Raw genomic sequence first — 24,460 nt, 5'->3', positions numbered from 1 at the left:
AAACTTGTGATTCCAGAACTGTGACTCCCATTTTTAGTAAGAGCTCCTGGCACCAATATTTAACTATATGCCATCAAAAAAATGTACATCATTCATCTAGGAGAAAATAAAAAGGCAAAAGCAGAAAGGAATTCAAGGCATATTTTAAAAGGCAAAGCAGAGTTTAGATACATTTTTCAAAGCATGGTGGAGTTTAAGACTTTTACATATATTTATTTGAAAACTCAAGAAAAATGCTAAATAGTAGAAGGAAATAAAATAAATACTTTAATCAAGAACTACTTTAAGTCCACTTATTAAAACTGGTGAATATGATGATGTTTAGTCAACAGTGTTTTAAGGATGTATTATCTAGTGATTATAATTTAATTTTGGTAGAATAAAAATAAACAACATTAATATTAATAGCTAAGAATATGCAGTTTATTTTGAATAGTTGATAGTATTTTAGAGGTTCTCCTAGAAGATGCATTCAAGAATAAACTAATAAACTAAGTCAAAATAAATAGAAAATATAAATAGTAATGAAAAGTTTAATAATAATACAAAATATTACCAATAAATATTTATTGAAGATGAGTCTTGATTTTAAAAATCCCTAGGAAACTGCTAATAAGCTATGTATTGATGCCTATAAACTTTTCAAGTTACAACAAAAACTATATTATGCTGTTTTATTTATTCAATCATTCACTCATTCAACAAATATATTTGAGTAAACAGATGAATAAGGTAGTAATAATTTTATTCTATTACTATTATTTACTTATTAAAATTAAAGTCTGGGTTTGCTTTAGAATTTTATTTTTTGATAAAATATATTAAGCAATATAATTTGGAATAAAGTTGAATTTAAGTAAATATAAAGGCTCTTTTAATTATGAAATTTTCTATATTGCATCTAGAAGCCCAAAGTAACATATAGGACACAAAAAAGCAATTCTTACCTAGAAAAACTTAAAAGCCTTATAAATAAATGATCACACTGAAGTTAAGTAATAAATTAGCAATAAAGTGCTAATACTGTCTAATGTATTTGAAATAAATCTTTGCCTTTGAAAAGAGATGCTTGATTTCTTTAAACATCACTTTCTTTAAGAGGAATATTTTTAGGTTAAAATGTAGTTCATGTGTTATTTCATTCACAAATATAAACCTATTTGAAAATTAAATGCTCATAGACATCTTCCTTATACAAGCATATATAGGCCCATCTCGTATATGACTCTCTACATTAAAACCACAAGAAGCCTCGTCTTGCAGGAGAGCTTCTCTCATTCATCACTATACTGAACTGATTACTTATTAAGGGAAAGGGAGAAGTCAAAGCTCTTTACAGACAGAGACCCTATTCTTTCCTCAGCATCTGACACATTAGGTAGTCATAAAAAGCTGAAGGGAATTATACCATTAACTGCTTTACACCCTATCTTTTGGATGTCCTCATCTTTTCTGCCAGACTCATGCACCATATCTGGTTCCCTTTAATTTCCCCTACTCCTTTAGAATGGAATTCGCTTTGTATATATAGTCTCAAAGCTAGTAAGTAACAGAAATGGCTCCAAACATGTACTCTTCAGCACTACAAGCTAATGCCTCCATAAATTCTACATCAAAACTATTAACAAATTTTCTTGTAGAAATAGCATTACACATGGCTTCTAAGTTTCACACCACTATTTTTATAACACTACTTTTCAGGTATGTGGTACTGTCTTTCATTAATAATGTGGTTTAATAATTTTGTGGTCTGGTCATTAAATCTAAATTAACCATAATTTATTATATAACTAGAGGCTCGGTGCACGAAATTCGTGCGCGGGGGGGGGGGGGGGGGGGGCGACAGTTTGTGTGTCCCTCAGCCCAGCCTGCACCCTCTCCAATCTGTGACTGCTCGAGGGATGTCCGACTGCCCATTTAGGCTCGATCCCGGTAGGATCGGGCCTAAATGGGCAGTCTGACATCCCTTTCACAATCCAGGACTGCTGGCTGCCAACTGCTCATGTGCCTGCCTTCCTGATTGCCCCTAACTGCTTATGCCTGCCAGCCTGATCACCCCCTAACCACTCCCCTGCCAGCCTTATTGCCCCTAACTGCCCTCCCCTGCAGGCCTGGTCCCCCAGAAATGCTCTTTCCTGCAGGCCAGCCCCCCCCCCCCAACTGCCCTTCCCCGGTTGCCCCCAACTTCCCTCCTCTACCGGCCTGGTCACCTCTAACTGCCCTCCCCTGCAGGCTTGATCGCCCCCAACTGCCCTCCCTTGCAGGCCTGGTCCCCCCCAACTACTCTCCCCTGTAGGCCAGGGTCCCCCCCCCCCCCAACTGCCCTTCCCTGCAGGCCTGGTTGCCTCCAACTTCCCTCCCCTGCAGACGTGGTCACCCCCAACTTCTCTCTCCTGCAGGCCTGGTCCCCCCCAACTGCCCTACCCTGAAGGCCTGGTCCCCCCCAACTGCTCTCCCCTGCAGGCCTGGGTCCCCCCCCCCCCCCCCCCTGCCAACTGCCCTTCCCTGCAGGCCCGGTCACCCCCAACTTCCCTCCTCTGCCTGCCTGGTCACCCCTAACTTCCCTTCCCTGCAGGCTTGATCGCCCCCAACTGCCCTCCCTTGCAGGCCTGGTCCCTCCCAACTGCCCTTCCCTGCTGGCCATCTTGTGTTCACATGGGGGCAGCCATCTTGTGTGTTGGAGTGACAGTCGATTGCATATTACTCTTTTATTAGGTAGGATTCTCCTAAGAAAATATGTCTGAGTTCCAAAGAACCAAGTTAAAAAATACATGTACCACAATTTTTCTATCAATTGAGGATAAGTGATAGCCTAAATTCATCTATTCTACAAACAATCCTTTCATTTTAAAAAGTTTGTATTTTAAGCAGTAGTCTCTTACAGGATTTTCCTAAGGGAAATAGAAAGATTCAAAGTATAGGAAATAATAGTAAGGAAAAAGAAAATTTCAGAGGATAGTAATCAAAAGACTTTCACATTTCCATTTTTATCTTTAGAAAGAACACATGAGCAAAAAAGAACAAACACACATTCCTATTGGTTGTGTTTCTGTGTATACATTGGGATTTTTGCATCAAATATCCTACACAGACAATTGATACCTGCTTCTTGTTAAGTTAAAAAAGTTTGAACTGACTAATGGAATTAATCAAACACTCTGGAGTAGCTGATGATCGGGAATGGCACAATATCCAGCATTTTCTGACAGCTGAATTTAAGTAAGGTACAAATTATTATACTTTCTTATAGTTCTTTTGCATTCCCAAATAGGTAATTATAAAAATAGGCTAATTAGTCTCAAACCCAAGAATTATTTTCAATAACAGTGACTATTTTTAAGTGCATCAACACTGTTAAAAGACTGAGATTCTTGAGTAACAAAAGAAATAAACAAAGAACACTGAAAAATTTAAGTAAGATTTAAAATGTAATTTATGATTTATTCAAATGTAAAATAAAAATAATTTACTCGGGTCCCAGGTTCGATTCTGGTCAAGGGCACATGCCCGGGTTGTGGGCTCGATCCCCAGTAGGGGGCGTGCAGGAGGCAGCCGATCAATGATTCTCTCTCGTTGTTGATGTTTCTATCTCTCTCTCTCTCCTCCTCTCTGAAATCAATAAACAATATATATATTAAAAATAATTTACTCGGAAGAGATCACTAAAATGTGCTTTTATGGTGAGCTATAACCTGACATTTTAAAATAAAAGCTTATAAAAAATATTATTGAAAGTCTAAGTAAAAACTTATTTCTGCTAATCCCAATAATTTGTCTTTTGTGAAATTATATATGTACAAGGATTTTGCAAACTACAAAGGACATACTAAAGTTAAAGTAATATGATTTTTTAAAATTTATTTTATTGAGAGGGGAAGGTTAACGGGGGGGGGGGGGAGAGGGAGAGAGAGAGAGAGAGAGAGAGAGAGAGAACGAACGAAATATCAGTAATGAGAGAGAATCATTGATTGGCTGCCTCCTGTACACCCCCTATTGAGGATTGAGCCCGCAACCTGGGCATGTGCCCTGAGCGGGAATCAAAACATGACCTCCTGGTTCATGGGTAGATGCTCAACCACTGGGCCACACCAGCCGGGCAAGGCAATATGATTTTTTTATCATCTACTGTAACATATATGCAGATATTATTGTTGGATTAAAATTAAAGTTTAATTTTCTGAAATGAAATGAAAGAAATAAGATCTGAGGTCACTTAAAACCAAATGTATATAAAAATGTCCCAAGTACCTCTACTTTTCTTCGATTTTTAAATATTTGGAAATATGAGTTTAATTTATGTTCCCATGATTCTATAATTACATTTGCTTTCCAGTATACTTTCTGATTATAGTTGAAGTAGTATATGAACATATGCTTTTATAAAAAAATCTATCAAAAGACTCATTTCAAACTTAGCACCAAGAAGTTAGTTCTCAATATCATAAATTGCAGAGTAATTACCAAAGGTGGAAAAAGATGGAACTGAAAGAAGGAAAAGTGAAGCACTTAACATTATAGATTTAGTTTAGAAAAACTATGTCAAAGCTGATAACTAGTTATATGAGAGTGAAGAAAATTACTTGACTATAAGATAGGTCTGACTACTTTAACATACCTAGTTCTAGTTTCTGACAAGAGGGAATCTCTTCTGTTACCGTGATGAAGTAGCTGTGCAATCCCTTGAAGGCTAGCAGCAAAGTGGCACAAAGTGTATAATGAAAATGATAAGCATGATGTAGGAAGGAGTCTGCAATAATAAAGCTGCAACCCTAAATAAAGAATAGATTTGGGATATAGAGTGTTAGTAACCAAAATATAAAAATGTTACACTTGAAACTTAAGAGAAATGAAATAAAAACCTTAAGCATTTACTAATTACAGCTTTTCTAAAACATAAGAAATCTGGCAATATTTTAGGGAGTTGCTCTTAATACAAGCAATTTAAACATGAAATGCAACTCTAGCAATTTCAGTGACAGATTTTTAAAACAAGCAGATTATGAGTTTTTTAAAAATTTGAGGTTCAAATTACATTTGGACTGAGGGACAGACACTCTGCTTTTATAGTATAAGTAGTGTCCTGGTGCACGGATTTGTGCACATTGAAAGGAAATTAATTAGAAGAAATATTTTAATATTGCTATTCGCCCTTTCTCTATAATAGAAGTGTTAACCAAATTCACGATCGACAATGACATATTGAAGCACACATGTGCGATTGGCGCCAGCGAGAGCTTTATATGTATCATGCATGCGTGAGTCAACTTAGCCTTTTATATGTATAGAATAAACTTGCTTAATTAGACCTGCTTTCTGATGTAGCTAAACTTTTTCCAGCCCAGTGAAGCACCCCAACTTCTCTTTCAGGTAATTGTCAGCAACACAGCAGTAAATACCAACACGAAGCAGATTATTATTATTATTATAGATCACTCAGGGAGAACAAAGGGTAAAATATTTAACTGTAGCAGTGTTTGACTATATTCTGCACAGTGAGAAAACCTGAAGTCATTTTCAAGGTCCACAATTCCTTACTTCTTTTCAGTTGGGTCAAGTTTCTAAACTTTCTAAATCTCTTATTTTCCAGCTAATGAAAAGAAAATAGGATCCTACTGAGTCTCCTATCTACCTAACTCCAGGAGTTCTGTGAGGATCAAATGAAATGAGGCACATCAACATTTGGTTAAAGTGTAAAATATTTGCACCTGGCTATAAAGCAAGTCGTGTTCCTGGGCTGAAGAAACTCCAAGGAGACTAGTTGCTAGGGAGAGGAAGCCGGGCATTGCTATGTGACGTCATTACATAGAGCCCACAGCTACCTTTTCACGCTGGGCTGTGGGCTGCATTTGGTGCCATGGGGTCTTGGCAGCATTGGCTGCGATTTGATGGGGTATTGCTCCGGGGTGGTGGCAGGGCCTGTGTCCCATTTGGGGGAAGCCGAGTGTTGGTTTGTTGGTGCCAGGTCTGTGGTGCCGTTTATTTTTAAATGGCCAGTGCGTGTAATGGCAGCTCCTGCGTTGAGCATCTGCCCCCAGTTGGTCAGTGCGTGTCATAGCTACTGGTCAGACGGACACTTAGCCTTTTATACATACAAATTCCCTTTTCCTTTCAGAGGAGTAATGGCTATACTTGTACTACTGCAAGTTGGGTCTAACTTTGCCAAATGTTCTTTACAGGCACTTTTGGAATGATTCTACCAGTTCTGTTAAGAGAGCAAGAGGTGCCAGTAACAAGTTTAAAAAGGCAAAAATCTCTATCTATTAAATTTGGTAAAATCTTTAAGTATCCAGTTAAAATTTCAAAATAAACAACTGGAACCAATCAATTTGTTAGAATCATATTTAATTAGGTCTATAAGTTGTTGAGCTCAAAATATTAATATAAAAGAAATATCACATTCACAGATAAAACATTAAAGAAACATCTCATTTGAAATAAGAAGGAAGAAAGGATCTATAAACATATCAGTTCTTACATCTGGTGATAGCTGTTTTGTGTAGTTAATACCAAAGACCACACTTTCAAGAGTTGGAATCACAGAATCTCTGTTTTGTGCTGGTGCATTTCTATTTAACCAAGTAGTCTTCACAGGGCGAGGAAAGCTGGAGAAATAAGAACATTATGGTCACAATAGTCTACTTAAATAATAATTTAAATATATTTAAAAAGAAAAGTCTTACAGGAATAGAATAAAAAGCAAGGGTTTTGCAAGTTTATGATTTCTAAAGTATTCCAAAGTAATTTTTCCTTTAGTAATTTGAATTATTATGAAAAGACACAAAGAATATAGATTTTTAAAAACAGATTAGGTGCTTGAGATTACTTCTTTATAACTGGGCTTCAGGGAGTCTCAAAGGATCCCAAAGATAAAACAGTGGGATCCAGAGTAGCTAAATGACAAATGAGGGTCAAGCTTTAATTTGGAAATGATCTGTCAGAACTGGTTACCAACTTTATAAAGTTAACACTTAATCAAATATGGATAGTACATAGAGAAGTAGAGAGCTCCCACATTAAATGTAGGGAAATTACTAAATTTATTTGTTGCCTCTAAAAAAGATATTTTCTTTCTCTTCACTAAAAGGCTATGAACTCTATTAAGATATTCTTTATATATGCTTCAGGGCACCATCTCAACCATATATTATATGAACCACTGTTACTAGTATTAACATTATATTTCATATATAAAATTCTATAGAATAAGAAGTCTATCCTGTTTGAAAGTTTAAAAATCATACACAATATTATTTGAGATAAAGTACTGGCTAATCATACACAGGCCAAAGCATATGGACTATTTGGCAATGTGAAAAAAGGGAAAAGACAGGAAAGTAAATCAGTTTTGCCCTAAGCTGAGAATAGCCTTCATCTGCAAAATCAAAATCCCCAGCAAAGAAGGGAGCAAGTCGATGATAAATTCCACTTGCTATGATGCGTTTTTGAGAACCGAGTTATAAAAGTTGCACTTAAAAGAATCTATAATAATAAAAGCATAATATGCTAATTGGAATGGGGGAAGCCAGGGCTGCAAGGGAAGCCCGGGTCCCGGGTGCCAGAGGGAAGCCGGTGCTGGCAGCCGGGGTGGGGGTGGGGGGGGGGGAGGAAGGCCTACTCTTGCACAAATTTCGTGCATCAGGCCTCTAGTTCATATATAACAAACAGGTTATGTAAAAAACAAGCAAATAAAGAAATCCTAACCCCACTTAATTTTACATAACTGATTTAATGGCTATAGTTGGGTTGATCATAGAAATTGTTTTAATGAAAAGATAATATTATAAATTAAAATTTTTTCATTGTTTCAAGAATAAAAAATTCACCTATAATAAAACTTCAAGAAAAACTTGTCGAAGCATAAATAATGAGGAATGTTAGTTACCCTTAACATGACCCCTCTACCAGCACACCACCAGCAAAAAGCTGTCCCTTACCCTCTCCTTGCTTCCCTTCTCCAGCCTCATGTACAGGCAAAGAAAGGCGGGGAAAGATGTTGCTTCTTTCAGGGCAAAATTCTAGCAGCAAGAGAGGGATATCAGGGCCCATGGCAGCTAGGTAAAGAACAGAACCTCAGATGTTGCAGGCCCCTCATTTTCTTTCCCAGTCACTAACCAGAGCCAACACTTAATCCTCTTGGCTTCTGATTCTGAGCCAAAAATGTCTTCTCCTTCCAGCAAACAGTCTCTAGGAGATGAGCTGTCCCTTTCTCCTACTAGTCTGTGGCAAAAACTGCTGCATTACAAGAGGAAGCACACATTTAACTCACTAGGATTAGTATGAATATTGCTACTCTATGTATTCAGGGCCTTAGAAAGCAACATTAATAACCTGAGCTAACCTCTATGAACTATATATTTTTCATAAGAACAACTAAGCCAGTGCTATAAAGAAAAAGGAATGGTAGATTTAGTTTAGTTAGGGATTCTTACTGAAAATACAAAAATAAGAGATTCATAAAACTACAGGAATGTATTTCATAAACAAACTTTCATCATTATAACCTAATATGCAATTTATATAAAAGTAGTATTACATACTACTTATTTCAAAGTTATATTTCAAAAACCACTTTCTTGTCAGAAAGTTTCATTCAGTTATCATATTACATATTAATTAATTCAATCAAAATCTAAAAATTTTTGAGGAAGTTTATGATAAAATAATATTTAATAGAACATGGTTCTATTTACAGAAGTTACAAGCAATCGAGAAAAAACACTCAAAGGCCTAAGAGGTAAGACAAAGATGGCCAAACATTAGTTACTTATTAGAGAACTAGATCTTACTAGAGAATAAAGAAGGCAAAGCAAGTCATCAAACAGATCTCTTCCTGGCCCTCTGCTCTAAAAGAGATTATGGGAAAACACAATGGAAGAGGTTCTCACTTAAGTTTTTAAAACAATGTAAAGATATGCCACAGGAGGCTCTTACTTGTGGGCAATATGTTAAACTGTGGAGGTCTTCTGCAAATTCTGAGGATAATTCTACAAAATCACCTACTCAGTGTTCTGACAAATTAGTCTAATATCATAACCTTTAAGCATCATCCCTAATATCAGCTGTTGGAATCAGATTTGTGTCAGAAATTATAAAGTAGACAATTTAAAAATCCAATCAATTTGGAGTCTTTTCATACATTACTGATTTGAAAAGTGTCCATGAATTGCCCATACCATAAGGAAAATGTTTTATTATAAAAAAGAGAGCTTGAATTTTATTCTTACATTAATAAAAGAAAATGTATCTCCCCAGGGTAGTGGGCAGAAAAAATAATTTCTCCAATGCATTTATTATGATCCAGAATTTTATGCACTTTTAAGCTAAAGTGATATACATAAAATAATTTTAAAAGATTTAGTCAAGATGTATTAAAATTGATTAATGACTCAGAAAACAAGAATTACTGTATAGTATAGATTTAAGAAGATAAAATTAGTCCATCCAGACAAGAGACAAACAAAAATCTAAGAAAAAATTAATATACTTTTCCAGAGGGTGAATAATTACAGTGTAGCACTGCATGAAAACATAAATTCAGACTAAACAATATTATATGGTTATTTCCAGACTGCATTATTTTTCTTGGTCAGTTTATCTGACAATGATTGCTGCATATTTCTGTAACAATAAAGTTATCAATCAAATGTTTCCATGCTCTTCAATTTTATTAATTCGATATTTTAGTATAAAATGTAAGTATTTATTAAATAACTATGAATTAGAAATTCCTTAGTTCTTCAGTTATCTTTATCAAAGTATCTGTTTTCACTATAAAAAGAATAGATATTACATTAATAAAGACCAGGTATTGGGTTAAATTTACCTTATTAGTGGCTGGTGTAGTGCAACCAAAGATGCATGGACTGTAACAGTCACAACAGAAAGGTGGAAATAATCAAACATAACATTAACATGATGATGAAGACCTCTATGGATGTTAAAGTGCAGCTTCAATGTTCGGCTACTTATTAGTTGCAAGGCATTCAGATCATCTGCCCTAGAAAAAGCAACATATGTGCATATAAGTATAAAATATTTCCTAAAGGCTAATATTCTGTAAAGCTGTTTAAACTATTTAAACATTTAGTTACTTAATTATTTTTAAAAACTGATAATGTAAATAATTTTTAAAGCATCATGTTTACATTAGACAGCAATATAAAATCTTATTTGATTTCACTACCTGAAGCTCATGGCACAAAGGAGTAGGCCTAACCACTGGGGAAAGGTTGAATTCTAAGAAGTAAATGAGGAATCTAATATTAACAGGTAATAGTCACGAGTAACTATGGATTTTTAATTGTTTTGTTTGCCTACTTACGAATAATCTCCATCTGTAAAGTGCAGATCCAAGGATAACAGAAAACCCATTTCCTCAAGAGTTTCTTCAATCTGAAGAAAAATTATAATATAAAATACTTTAAAAATATTTATAGACAGTTATAAATATGCATTGAGGCTTTACAAAAAAGTTATCTAAATATATATAAAGAGATATTTACCTTTTTTTCATCCAACAACATTTTAACTTTGAAGATCATAACATCATTTAAAACAACCTCCTCACTTCTATATAGAATCTGAAATGTTTTACTGCAAATCAGAGAATCATGAACTGAAGCTGGAAAGGCTAAAGACATACCTAAAACAAATAAGATACATAAGTGACAGGTAAAGGACAAAATATACTACAAGAAAATTAAAACTTTTACTTTAAAACACTGTAAACTTGATTATATTACTCCCATGCCAGTATCATTTTATTTAGCAATATTAAAACATTTCTGATAATTGATTCATTTCTATGATAAAAAATGATAAATGCATTATAAGCATTATTAAGTTGTACAGTTATCTTCATCCAAGAAGGTAATATGGAAATCACAAAGTAGACATTTTAAAAGTAAAAAATTGATATGTATACCACAAAAGAAAGCAAATTAGTTTTTCATAGCTTGCATAATAAAGAATTTGGTTTGCTTTTGTCCTGGTTGCTAGGAAGTAACCTCTAAACCTTGGAATAAAGAATCTGGCTGGGGAAAATGGGAGATACTAGGTATCTGTAATACTACTAACAATAAAAATATACTTAAAAAGATAAATCAAACAAAACAATGACAAAAAAGGAATCTGGCTGGTCACTGTCCCTGATTTCTGGAAGGTGATCTCTGAATCCTTGGAATTTCCCAGTGATAGTTATTCATAGTGGGCCCTGAGATTATGTTAATGAGGTGATTCAAGGTGGGCCCCTAGATAGTTTATGCTAAGGAGATTCAGGATGGGAGTTGGCCCCACCAGTAAGACCAATCACATGATTAGAGAGCTGGGACTTTGAGCCACAAGATGGAAATCCAACCTCCAGGGAAGGGAAGGGGGCTTGAGATGATGATTCAATTAACCATGCCTGTGTAATAAAACACAAATAAAAACCTTGGACATTAAAGTTTGGGTGAGCTTCCCTGGTTGGCAATATTCTATATTTTGTAACATATCAATATTCTGGGAGGGTAATGCATCCTGAATCCATGGGGAGAGAATAACAGAAGCCTCACAAATCTAGGATCCTCCCAGATCTTGCCTTATGCATTTCTTCTTTAGGTTCTAATTTTATCCTTTTGCTATATAATAAAACTGTAAGACAAGTAGAATGCTTTCCTGAGTTATATGACTTATTCTAGTGAATTGTCAAACTGGCCGGGGTAATACAGGAACCAAAATTTATAGCCAGCTGGTCAGAAGTGAGGGTAGTTTGTGGACTCCTAAACCTGCAGCTGGTGTCTGAAGTGAGAGCAATCTCAAAGACCATGTCCTTAGCCTATCAAGTTTGGTCTGCCCTCTGCGTTGTTGGTACTAAGTCACTCCAGCAGGTCACCTGCTGTCTTATTTCTCTATCCTCAGATATAACATGATATGAGGATCCATCAAAGAAACTGGAGATGTTTAAGCCAGAGATAAAGCCAGGTGGGAATCTCTATGGGTCAGCAAGCCCAGAGTGGGATATCAGGGTCCATCTGGAATAGGAGGGTGGTCTGTTCACACCGAGTGGTAGTCTGGTATCTGAGCCTGTGCCTGGTGAGAAGAGCAGCCTGCAGTGAAGTCAGAACCTGAGCAGGGTGAGGAGGGCAATCTAGGTGAAGGGGTGACTTAGAGTGAGGTATTGGTAGCCATGCAAGATGAGGAGGGCAACTGTATGGGAGGGTACCTAAATCTGGAGAGCTGGAGTTCAAATTAGGTAAGGAAGGTGTCCTTGTAGACATGCATCATGCTGTAGGGTGGAGTCCAAAAGAGAAGACAAAATTTTCATATGGGGGAGAGGGTGAGTGTGGGCAGTCTGACACACTCTGATTGAGCCCAAGTAAGGTAAGGAGGGTGTCCACATAGGGGAGTCACCTGACATGAGGTGCTGAAGCCCAAGTAGCCCATGACGGAGAGGGAAGAGTGACAAGGGACTGGCACATACAAGGGACTGATTAAATAAGAAAATGATTAAGGATGCGTAAATATACACATTTGTACATACATTCACTCACTAGCTGTATCCACTTAAAGGGCCTAGGATCAGGACAGCCCCAAATATTGATTTTTAGATACTATTATTCACTAAAAGTAATCAAGGCTTTTGGAGAAATGGCTGACTCCAGAGCTGGGGCACCAATAGGATGAGAAAAGCCTGGACCATCTTTTTATACCAGAAAGTAAGAAAGTGCTAAAAGAATGAGAGGACACATATAAAATACCTAAATACCTCCATATAATTCTGTAAATTACGTTTGCACTGAGTGTTACAAAGAAGGGCAGCTATAGCATCTTATAATATGAGAATGAGCCTGGTGTGTGGAGTCAGGAAAGCTTTTGTTGACAAAATAGCATCTGAATTGAAATACCATGAAAAAGTATTAGTCAAATAAAGATGGAAAGAAAGAGCATTTCAGGAAGAAGGAACTGAAACTTATTGAAGGCAAAGGTCATGTCTCATATTTCTTACTTCATATATTATAAACATGGTCAGCACTAGTGGAGAAAATGGAACCCGTGTATACTGTTGATGAGAATGTAAAATGGTGTACCTGCTATTGAAAACAATATGGAGGTTCCTCAAAAAACTAAAAATAGGACTACCATTGATCCAGCAATCCCACTTCTGGAAAATAGAATCTCAAAGACATATATGCATTCCCATGTTCATTACAGCAATATCACACCCATGTTCATTACAGCAATATCACAGTAGCCAAGAGGTAAAACAATCTAAATGTCCATTAATGGATGAATAAAGAAAATGAGGTATAGGATGGAATACTTTCAGTCTTAAAAAAGAAAGAAATCCTGTCATACAATACAACATGAATGAACTGTGAGGACTGATGCTACACGAAATAGACCAGTCAATGATTCTACTTGTACTGAGTTTATCTAAAATAGTCAAACTCATTGAAACAGAAAGTAGAATGGTGGTTGCTAGGGGCTGAGAGGAGGGGGAAATGAGAAATTGCTTTGTATGGTATAGAGTTTTAGTCACACAAGATGAAAAAATTCTAGTGACCTTCTGTATAACAATGTGCATATAGTTAACAACACTGTACTGTACCCTTAAACATTTGTTAAAAGGGCAGATTTCATGTTATGTTTTTTTTGTTTTGTGTTAGCCACAAAACAAAAGAAAAAGAATGAATATTTTACTCTCGAGTGTTAATACCCCAGGGCAATATCCTATAAAATAAAATCCTAATATGCTAAGTGTCAAACCATTCATTTGACATTCGACCAGTTGCTATGATGTGCACCAACAGGTAGGTTAGCTTGCTGCTGGGGTCTGGCTGATCGGGACTGGGCGAGATGGGCCAGACACACCTTGGAGCCCTCCTGCGGTCCCTCTCGGCCCGATAGTGCACCGGTGGGGTCCCTTGGCCGGGTCTGTGCCCTCTTGCAATCCGGGACCCTTCTGGGGATGTTGGAGAGTTGCTTTCGGCCCGATCCCCAAAGGCAAGGTTGAGGGACCTCACCAGTGCACAAATCCGTGCACCAGAAAAGCCCTGAGGTTTCTGTCCTAAGGTGAATAATAATCTTCCTGACTTTCTGTATTTGGGCCTGAGTGCCCAACTATACCACAGCTTATCCAATTACAAACCTTTATCCCTGTTTTCAGGTTCACCATTCATTTCATTTCATCTGTTATACCTGCCTAAAATTCCTGGAAGGTGTTCCAGAAGGTAGTTTAGCTCCCACTTGTGTTTTCTGTCCTTCAAAAATTTATTGAAATATTTGTCTGTCACTCCTTTTTGTGCTTTTATATTGCGATTACTAAAGAGTATTGGAAACAAAAACCCCCAAGCATATGTGATGCTCAGTTTGTCTTGAGTCTGAAGCCCTCTTTGCTTTTAATATTTACTAGATGATACTCTGCCTATGAGCTTAGGAACCACATATATCTTTTTCATTGCTTTAATTTAAGAGTAAGCACTATGTTTTATACATAATAGGCACTTAGCAATTATTTACTGAATAAATGAACTTTCATCTAACTTCTTAATTTATTGTCCTATTTCCTTGTTGAAATGACTCTATTTTCACTCTGCATCTCAGTTATCTGCTAACCCAAATATCAGATCTACAACTTTAGTGACTTGTGATATAGAACTATAAATACTTACATTTAGTCATAATTTATATTTTATTCCTCTATCTTTCAGCATTTTGTTTGGTTAAACAGCTAGCATTGATATCTCTTACTTTGTAAACAAATGAGCATTCATCTATATATATAAAAAGCTAGCGACTGGAACACTGTAAGGACCGGAATGACTGGTTGCTATGACGCCCACTGCGGCCAGTGAACCCGCCCAATCCTCCAGCCAACCTCCTGCAGCCCTCCCCCCAGCTAGCTCCGCCCCTGATTGGCCCTCCCCAAACCAATTGGGGGTGGGGCTGGCTGGCCAACCTCCCATGGCCCCTGACCCTTGATCGGCCCCCCCCACCCCATTCGCCCCTGGCACCTCCCCAAAGCCGGCCGTCCGGCCCTGATCAGCCCTGATCGGGGCAGGCTGGCCAGCCAACCTCCTGCTGTCTCCTTCTCCCAACAGGCCCAGCCCTGATCTGCCCTGATTGGGGCGGGCCCGTTGGACTCCACCCATGCATGATTTCATGCACTGGGCCTCTAGTTCAATCATAATTTATTAAGCCTCTAAAAATACCAGGAGCTTTGAGAAATGAACATAAATAAAAATACGATTTCCTTTTAGAGTTCCTAATCTAGTTCGAATGGAAACATACAAGCAAATAATTGCAGTACAATGTGCTAATCTCTTAACTTCCTATTTCAGGAGACTAAAGTAAATGGCAATGTAATTATCATTATCCCTTAAGCCAGGTAAATAGATAACTAATGGCAGTGACAAAGGAAGCTGCTGACCACAGAGAAAGCAAAAGAAAGGCTTACAATAGCAAATAAACTCTACTTTCATTATTATGCAAAGTTTATTGAAAGATCTAACTTTATGGTAAGTTTTCTATTCAGTTGTTGAGATTATTCAGTTACTAATAACAGTGATATAATAACATGAATGGTCTCTAAGCTATTATTTCTTTAAACTTTCCTCATGTTATAAAAGCATTCTGATTTAATGATTTTTGATATTGATTGCTTCAGAATTCCAAATTCTGAGGGGAAAAAATTAGAAAGTGCTATGGAAACACAGTAGAGGAAACTTCTAATTACCTATGGAGGTTAATCTATAGCTTCACAATGGTGAGATGAGGAAGAGAATGTGTACAAATAATGAGGTAATTTAGAACCCATCACATTTGAGAAATTGGTAGTGGTTCTATAGAATCCATAGGGAGAATGGTGGGAAATACAGTTAGACATGTAGAATAGGGTAAAATAATGAAAAATCTTAAGTCAGCAAAACTACCACAACATTTCAGTGGCTCTCAAAAAAAGGGCCTGATAAGATGGTTGCTAGACAAAGCTTATGGGGACAACTAATAGGGGAGAAAGAGATAGTTCTTCTAGTAGCACTTCGAAGTATTTAAAGCTTTATCTTAAGTGGCCAATTAACTACTGCCAAGGCAAAGCAACTGGACACCAATCCTTTCTTAGTTTGATAACTAGTCCTTATTTTCAACCTTACTTTTTTCATATTAATTTTTTAAACTGCTAAAACCTGTATAAGAGCACTAGGTAGAGGTAGGTAGGTAGGAAGAATGTAAAAGCCATACACACAAAGAATTTTATCCATACAGATGATTTTAGAAAAACCCTTATCAAATACAAATAAATGAAAATGCCTTTTTTGTTCAATAAGGGTTGATTTCCTATTAGTCCAAATGCTTACCTAATTGTGAACTTACATAAAAGTGGAGAATCCTATCTAATAATAGAGTAATATGCAAATAACCATCACTCCGATACGCCCACGATTGGGCAGCAGGAGGCTGGGGGGGTGGGACTCGGGGTGACCTATCCAGCCATTGAGAGGCGCAGGGGGCTGGACTCGAGTCCCGCCCCCTGCGCCTCTCAACGGCCGGATCCGTGGCCGCTGAGGGGAGACCCCTCAGCGTTCGCGGGTTGGAGCGGTGGCGGCGGCGGTGGCGCCCCAGGACCCGCGAACACTGATGGGGGCGGCTCCGGGCGCCGCCACCGCCGCTCCTGGAGAGACACCTCAGTGTTCGCAGGTCAGAGCGGTGGCGGCACCCCTGGACCCACGAATGCTGATGAGGGTGGGTCCAGGAGCCGCCCCCGCCGCCGCCCCCGAACCCGTGAACGCTGAGGGGTTCTCTCCGGGGGCGGCGGCGGCGGTGGCAGTGGCAGCAGGGGAGCTGGGGTCTCTCCGGGGGCGGCGTCTCTCCAGGGGTGGCGGGGGCGGGGTCTCTCCGGGGGGCGGCGGGGGCGGGGTTTCTCCAGGGGCGGCGGTGGCACCCGGACCCGCCCCCATCAGCGTTCGCGGGTCTGGGGCGGCGGCGGCGGTGGCAGCAGCGCCTGGACCCGCCTCCATGCACCTGCACTGGGGGAGGGCCTGGTCAGCAGCCACCAAGGCTGCTTCAAGGGCCAAAGAGGGAGGCAGGGCCAGACCCCAGCGGCCGCAGCTGCTGCGGGGCCGGGGAGCCAGGCAGGGCTGGACAGGCAACCTCAGGGTGGGCCAGGGGGTGGGTCCAGCAGTGCAGCTTGACAGCAGACAGCAGGGCCTGCTTGGCGGTAGCTGCTGGCGAAACACAACAGGCGAGTGGGCCTGCAGGCAGCACCCAGCAGTGCCTGCTTGGCTGTTGCCATGGCGACACGGGAGCAGACAAGTGCAGCTGCAGGCAGCACCCAGCAGGGCTTGCTTGCCCATCTCTATGGTGTGGAGCAGGCGAGCCCCACAGAGAGCAGAGAACCACAGGGAGCGGGCCTAAGCCATCAACAGGACATGCCCTGAGGGCTCTCAGATTGGAGAGGGTACAGGTCGGACTGAGGGAACCCCCGAGCATGAATTTCATGCACCGGGCCTCTAGTATCCTCTCTAATAAAATGGTAATATGCAAATTAACCATAACTCCGCTACATAAGCCACGCCCACCAGCCAATCAGGGGTATGCAAATTAACCCAACCCAAGATGGCTACAGCCACAGAGAGCAAGGTTTCCCAGGTAACAGAGCAAGCCAAGCTTTCCATAGCTGTTGCAAGCCTAAGCCTCCACTCAAGCTACAAAGTTTCAATTATAGAAGGTAAACAAATTCAAACAAACGGCGGTAGAATGGAGCTTGAGAGAGCAGGCCAGGGTTGCCGGCGGCAACAGGGGAAGCAAAGCTTTCCACACACCCTGGCTGGGCTACCCGCTTAAGGCTACAAAGTTTCAATTGTAGAAGGTGAATTAGCTGCCACAGAAATGGCTGCCGCCCCGGAGGGAGCCCCAGGCTTGGCTCCGCTCCAGGCTACAAAGTTTCAATTGTAGAAGGAAAATAAATCCCATATACCAGGACCTCTGCTTGGGTTGCCAGGGGGCGTGGCCTGTCTGCAAACCACCACAGGCCCCTCGCTCAGGCCGCCCCACGCCCCAAGGGAACCCCACCCTGATCTGGGACACCCTTCAGGGCAAACCAGCTGGCCCCCACCCGTGCACCAGGCCTCTATCTTATCTAATGAAAGAGTAATATACAGATTGATCATCACTGCAAGACACAATATAGCTGCCCCCATGTGGTCAAAGATCCTGCCCCCATGTGGACACAAGATGGCCAGCAGAGGAGGGCAGTTGGAGGCACCCGGCCTGCAAGGGAGGGCAGTTGGGAGGCACCATGCCTGCAAGGGAGGGCAGTTGGAGGTGATCAACCCTGCAGGAGAGGGCAGTTAGGGGTGACCAGGCTGGCAGAGGAGGGAAGTTGGGGGCAAACAAGCTGGCAGGGGAGCAGTTAAGCATCAACCAGGCTGGCAGCGGAGTGGTTAGAGGGTGATCAGGCTGGCAGGCAGAAGCGGTTAGGGGCAATCAGGAAGGCAGGCAGGCAAGCAGTTGGGAGCCAGCATTCCTGGATTGTGAGAGGGATGTCTGACTGCCCATTTAGGCCCGATCCCACTAGGATCGGGCCTAAACGGGCAGTCAGACATCCCTCCAGGAGTCCCAGATTGGAGAGGGTAAAGGCTGGGCTGAGGGACAACCCCCGCCATGCACGAATTTCGTGCACCGGGCTTCTAGTGTGTGTGTGTGTGTGTATATATATATATATATATATATATATATATATATATATATATATAGTAATAAGACCTTCCTCACACATTGTTTGAATTTTTGTGAAATTTCCCTGATTTTCTCCTCATAAATAATAGTCTCAAATCAGAACTAGACATTTTTCCAACATCAAAGTAGTGAACAGACACACAAAAAGATGTTCAATATCAGTAATAAACAGAGAAATGCAAATCAAAACCACAATGAGATATCACTTCACACCTGTTAGAATAGCTTTCATCAATAAGAGACAAAAGATGATGTACTGATGATGATGTGGTAAAAAGGGAACCCTTATACACTGTCAGTGAAAATGTAAATTGGTCCAACCACTACGGAAAACAATATGGAGGTTCCTCAAAAAATTAAAAAAGATGTACCATATAATCCATCAGTTCTATTTTTGTATATATACTCAAAGGAAAGGAAAACAGAGTTTTGAATAGATATATGCACTCTCACGTTTACTGCCGCATTATTCACGACAGACAGGATATGAAAAAATCTGAATGTATAAAAAGGTATGATATGTATTTACAATGAAATATTAGCCATGAGAAAGGAGTATATCTTGCCATCTAACAACATGAATTGACCCTGAACCCATTATGCTATGTGAAATAAGTCAAATAGAGAAAGACAAATAGTATATATCACTTATGTAGAATCTAAAAAAGTCAAACGCATAAAAAACAGAGAGTAAAATGGTAGTTACCATGGGATGGGTATAAGACTGATGTTGTTTAAGGGTAAGTACAAACCTTCATTGAGTAGGAAATAAGCTATAGAGATCTAATGTACAGTGTAATGTATATAGACCACCATAGTTTACTATAGCCCTAACTGGTTTGGCTCAGTGGATAGAGTGTTGGCCTACAGACTGAGGGGTCCCAGGTTCAATTCCAGTCAAGGGCTTGATGCCTGATTGCGGGCTCGATCCCCCCAGTGGGGGGCGTGCAGGAGGCAGCCAATTAATGATTATCATCAATGATATTTCTTTCTCTCTCTCTCTTAATCTCTGAAATAAATAAAAATATATTACAAAAACTAGAGGCCTGGTGCATGAAATTCGTGCATGGAGGGGGGGGTGTCCCTCAGCCCAGCCTGCACCCTCTCCAATCTGGGACCCCTCGAGGGATGTCTGACGGCAGTCAGACATCCCTCTCACAATCCAGGACTGCTGGCTCCCAACTGCTTGCCTGCCTGCCTTCCTGATTGCCCCTAACTGCTTCTGTCTGCCAGCCTGATCATCCCCTAACCACTCCCCTGCCAGCCTGATTGATGCCTAACTGCTCACCTGCCAGCCTGTTTGCCCCTAACTGCCCTCCCCTGCAGGCCCAGTCGCCCCCAACTTCCCTCCTCTGCAGGCCAGGTCACCCCTATCTTCCCTCCCCTGCAGGCTTGATCACCCCCAACTGCCCTCCCTTGCAGGCCTGGTCCCTCCCAACTGCCCTCCCCTGCAGGCCATCTTAGGTCCGCATGTGGGCAGCCATCTTGTGTGTTAGAATGATGGTCAATTTGCATATTATCCTTTTATTAGATAGGAGGATAGAGGTCTGGTGCACGGGTGCGGGCCAGCTGATTTTCCCTAAAGGGTTCCTGAATCAGGGTAGGGGTTCCCTTGGGGTGTGGGGTGGCCTGGGCTAGGGGCCTGTGGTGGTTTGCAGGCCAGCCATGCCCCCCGGCGACCCAAGCGGAGGCCCTGGTATCTGGTATTTATTTATCTTCTATAATTGAAACTTTGTAGCCTTGAGCGGAGACAAGCCTCCTGCTTGCTCCGTGGCCGCAGTCATTTTTGTTGGGATTTATTTATCTTCTATAATTGAAACTTTGTAGTCTTGAGTGGAGGCCTGGGCCAGCCAGGGTGTGCAGAAAGCCTGGCTTCCTCCATTGTCGGGGGCAACTCAAGCCTCCTACTCTCTCCAGCTCCATGGCTGCTGCCATTTTTGTTGGGATTTATTTATCTTCTATAATTGAAACTTTGTAGCCTTGAATGGAGGCCTGGGCCGGCCAGGGTGTGCAGAAAGCTTGGCTTCCTCCATTGCCGGGGAAACCCAAGCCTCCTACTTGCTCCGTGGCCGGAGCCATCTTGGTTGGGTTAATTTGCATACTTGCTCCTGATTGGATGGTGGGCGTGGGTTGTGGGTGTAGCAGAGTGATGGTTAATTTGCATATTACCCCTTTATTAGATAGGACAGCTTACTATAATTATGTAATGTGAAAAATTACAAAGGCAATCATATTATACTATACTAGAGGCCCGGTGCACGAATTCGTGCACGGGTGGGATCCCTTGGCCTGGCCGGCGATTGGGGCCTATCGGGGCCTTCTCACCCGTCCCTATCTGGGCCAATCTGGGCTGGCCAGCCAGGGGGAGGGACTAAGGGAGGTTAGCTGGCCGCAGGAGGTTGGCTGTGGGAAGCACACTTGACCACCAGGGGGGCAGCTCCTGCGTTTGAGTGTCTGCCCCTGGTGGTCAGTACGCGTCATAGCGACTGGTTGTTCAGTCGTTCGGTTGCTTAGGCTTTTATATATAGATATGTCAATTATACTTCAAAAAAGAAAACTGAAGTATGTATAAAAAGTATAAAGAAAATCCAAGCTGCAATAATTTAATTAAAATGTATGCAACCTCTTAACATTTTTCTGGAATGATGGTATAAAAATACACATAAATATAAGTAATGTTTCCACATGTAAGCTAAAATTACATATTAAGAAAGTCTACTGTTTTCCAAACCTAGGCTTCTCTTTTAAAGACTAGTGTGTGGGAGAAACCAAGATGGCGGCATAAGGTAAACACCTGTACGTGCTGCCTCTCACAACCACACCAAAACTACAACTAAAAAGACCAAACAACTATCACCCAGAATGATGGGAAAGCTGGCTGAGTAGAAGTTCTACAACTAGAAGGAAAGAAAAAAGCGCATTGAGACCAGGTAGGAGTGGAAAAGCAGAGGTATGGAGGTGCGCAAATAAGGCTGGTGACTGGGTGCACTGTTTTTTCCAATTGGAAGGGAGATACAAGCTCCCGACTACTCTGAACTCCAGTTTCCGGCGAGACTGGGGACCCAGACTCCTACGGGGAGAAGCTGGACTGTCTGACATCAGGTCGGAAAGTGAGGGTGGCTTTCTCTCAGAGGTGCTCGCAGGAATCACTGTTTACTGCGCTGGGGCATGGGACGCGGAAATGCGGAGACGCAGAGGCTGCTGACTGGCAGCCATCGCTGTTTGCTACACTCTGCTCTGGTGATTCCCTGAGACCCCGCCCCACCCAATTCACAAACCCACCAAAGCTATGTGCAGCAGCTTTTGCATATGAATGGCCTGCCCTTTCGCAGCTTAACCTAACAAACTGTAGCTGGGTTAGAGAGCTCCAAAACTTCCAACCCCAAACAAAGAGGAGAAATCTGCAGATCTTGCTGTAGCTCCTGCTGGGTGGCCTCAGACAGTAGCTGACTTGCACCTCCTTGGAGATCCAGGAGCCAGAGTACCTAGTAGTCAGTGTGAGACAACACTAGATTTCAACTCCTCACATACATAAGTGACACACTCAAGAGGCAGACTCAGTGAGCACCAAAGCCCCACTGAAGCAAGTCTTGCCCATAAGGGTCTCTCCAGCATAGCAGTTCTTCCATTAGACACAGCTGATCCTCACAGCCAATTGGCCTGGAGGTCAATTCCTCCCAGTGGACCACAGCAATCAAGACTTAACTACAACAAGACTGTGCACCTAGCCCACAAAGGGGTGCACCAAGAGTGTCCACCTCAGGTGATTGGGGAGACTGAGCCACTGGGCCCTATAGGTCACCTACCACACAAAGCCACTCCACCAACACAGGGAAGCAGCCAAAATGCGGAGACAAAGAAACATGTCACGAATGAAAGAAATGGAGGAAAGCAAACTACTGGATATAGAGTTCAAAACCACAGTTATAAGGTTACTCAAGAATCTTCTAGAAACCACCGAGAAACTTAGTGAGACCTCCGAGGAACTTATGAGACCTTCAAGGATCTTAATGAGAACACCAAAAAAAATGGAAAAGGACAAGTCAGAAATTAAGCATACACTGTCTGAAATAAAGAATAATATATAGAAATCCAACAGCAGACTAGAGGACCCCAAGAATCAAACCAAAGATTTGAAATATGAGGAAGCAAAAAAAAAACCAACCAGAAAAACAAAAAGAAAAAGGAATCCAAAAATATGAAGATAGTGTAAGGAGCCTCTGGGACAACTTCAAGCGTACCAACATCCGAATTATGGGGGTGCCAGAAGAAGAGAGCAAGCAAAATATTGAAAACATATTAGAAGAAATAATGACAGAAAACTTTCCCTACTTAGTGAAAGAAATAGACTTACAAGTCCAGAAAGTGCAGAGAACCCCAAACAAAAGGAATCCAAAGAGGACTATACCAAGACACATCATAATTAAAATGCCAAGAGCAAAAGACAAAGAGAGAATCTTGAAAGCAGCAAGAGAAAAAGTTAGTTACCTACAAGGGAGTATCTATCCATAAGACTGTCAGCTGATTTCTCAACAGAAACTATGCAGGCCAGACGGGAGTGGCAAGAAATATTCAAAGTGATGAACAGCAAGAACCTACAACCAAGATTACTTTACCCAGCAAAGCTATCATTTAGAATTGTAGGTCAGATAAGGAGTTTCACAGACAAGAAAAAGCTAAAGGAGTTCATCACCACCAAACCAGGATTATATGAAATGCTGAAGGGTATTCTTTAATAAGAGGAAGAAGAAGAAAAAGGTAAAGATAAAAATTATGAGCAAAAGTTACAACAAATACATATCTATCAACAAGTGAATCTAAAAATCAAGTCAATAAAAAATCTGATGGACAGAATAAACTTGGTGAATATAATAGAATCAGGGGCATAGAAAGTGAGTGGACTGATAATTCTCAGGGGGAAGGGGGCGTGAGGGGTGCGGGAAGATACTGGACAAAAATCTTACACCTATGGATGAGGACAGTGGGGGGGAGGATAAGGGCATGGGGTGGGGTGGGGGAATCAGGTGGAGGGGAGCTATGGGGGGAAAAAAGAGGAACATCTGTAATAATCTGAACAATCAAGATTTATTTTAAAAAAAGACAAATAAAGACTAGTGTGTGACATAAGCAATTTATTTTTAAAAGATACTTCCTTTTTACACACTAGTAAACTATCAGATCATTGACATTTCATAGTCAATAAAATATAGTTGATAATATCAGAAACTGGAAACTGAATTGGTAACAACAATGACTTAATCTGGACTTATCCTACCTCATAAAATGGTAATATGTAAATTACCATCACTCCGCTATGCCCACGATTGGGCCAGAGGGAGGCACAGGGGGCGGGACTCGGGGTGGCCAGGGTAGCCGATTGGGCCGGCAGGACGCTGAGCTCGAGTCGCCAGTGGTGGCGCGAGCTCAGCGTCTGTGCCATGGCTGTGCTGCGGAACAGAAGGGGCCTCTGGGGCAGCGAGCTCATGTCCCGCCGCGGACCATCAAAAGCGGGGGAGCTGGGTGCCTGTCTGCTCTGGTACCAGGCCTTTCAGAAGCCTCCGCCACGCTGGAGGCTTCTAAAAGTCCTGGTGCACCAGCGGACAGGCACCCAGCTCCACCGCGATGGAAAGCGAAAGCGTGTAGGGGAGCCTACACGTGCATGATTCAATCATGCACTGGGCCTCTAGTATAATTAATAAAAACCAAAATCACAGTGCCCAGGAAACGGACTTAAAAAAAAAAAAAA

The 24,460-nt window shown here is 41.1% G+C and overlaps 1 protein-coding gene across 5 annotated transcripts in view; it reads right to left on the bottom strand.

Annotated features, from left to right (window-relative positions):
• Positions 1–24,460, bottom strand: part of FAM135A (family with sequence similarity 135 member A) — a 102,987-nt gene that overhangs the window by 53,623 nt on the left and 24,904 nt on the right. For all 5 annotated transcript variants that reach the window (XM_054722585.1, XM_054722588.1, XM_054722589.1 and 2 more), the window contains 5 exons: positions 10,503–10,642; positions 10,322–10,392; positions 9,824–9,997; positions 6,476–6,602; positions 4,616–4,769 (listed from right to left, as the gene is read on the bottom strand). In XM_054722585.1, coding sequence (XP_054578560.1) covers positions 4,616–4,769; positions 6,476–6,602; positions 9,824–9,997; positions 10,322–10,392; positions 10,503–10,642 — 666 coding nt within the window. The remainder of the gene's footprint in view (positions 1–4,615; positions 4,770–6,475; positions 6,603–9,823; positions 9,998–10,321; positions 10,393–10,502; positions 10,643–24,460) is intronic.

Source organism: Eptesicus fuscus, chromosome 10 (assembly GCF_027574615.1).
Source record: "Eptesicus fuscus isolate TK198812 chromosome 10, DD_ASM_mEF_20220401, whole genome shotgun sequence".
Lineage (NCBI taxonomy): Eukaryota > Metazoa > Chordata > Mammalia > Chiroptera > Vespertilionidae > Eptesicus > Eptesicus fuscus.
The sequence above is the reverse complement of the archived record's forward strand: the minus strand, read 5'-3'. Positions and strand labels throughout refer to the sequence as shown.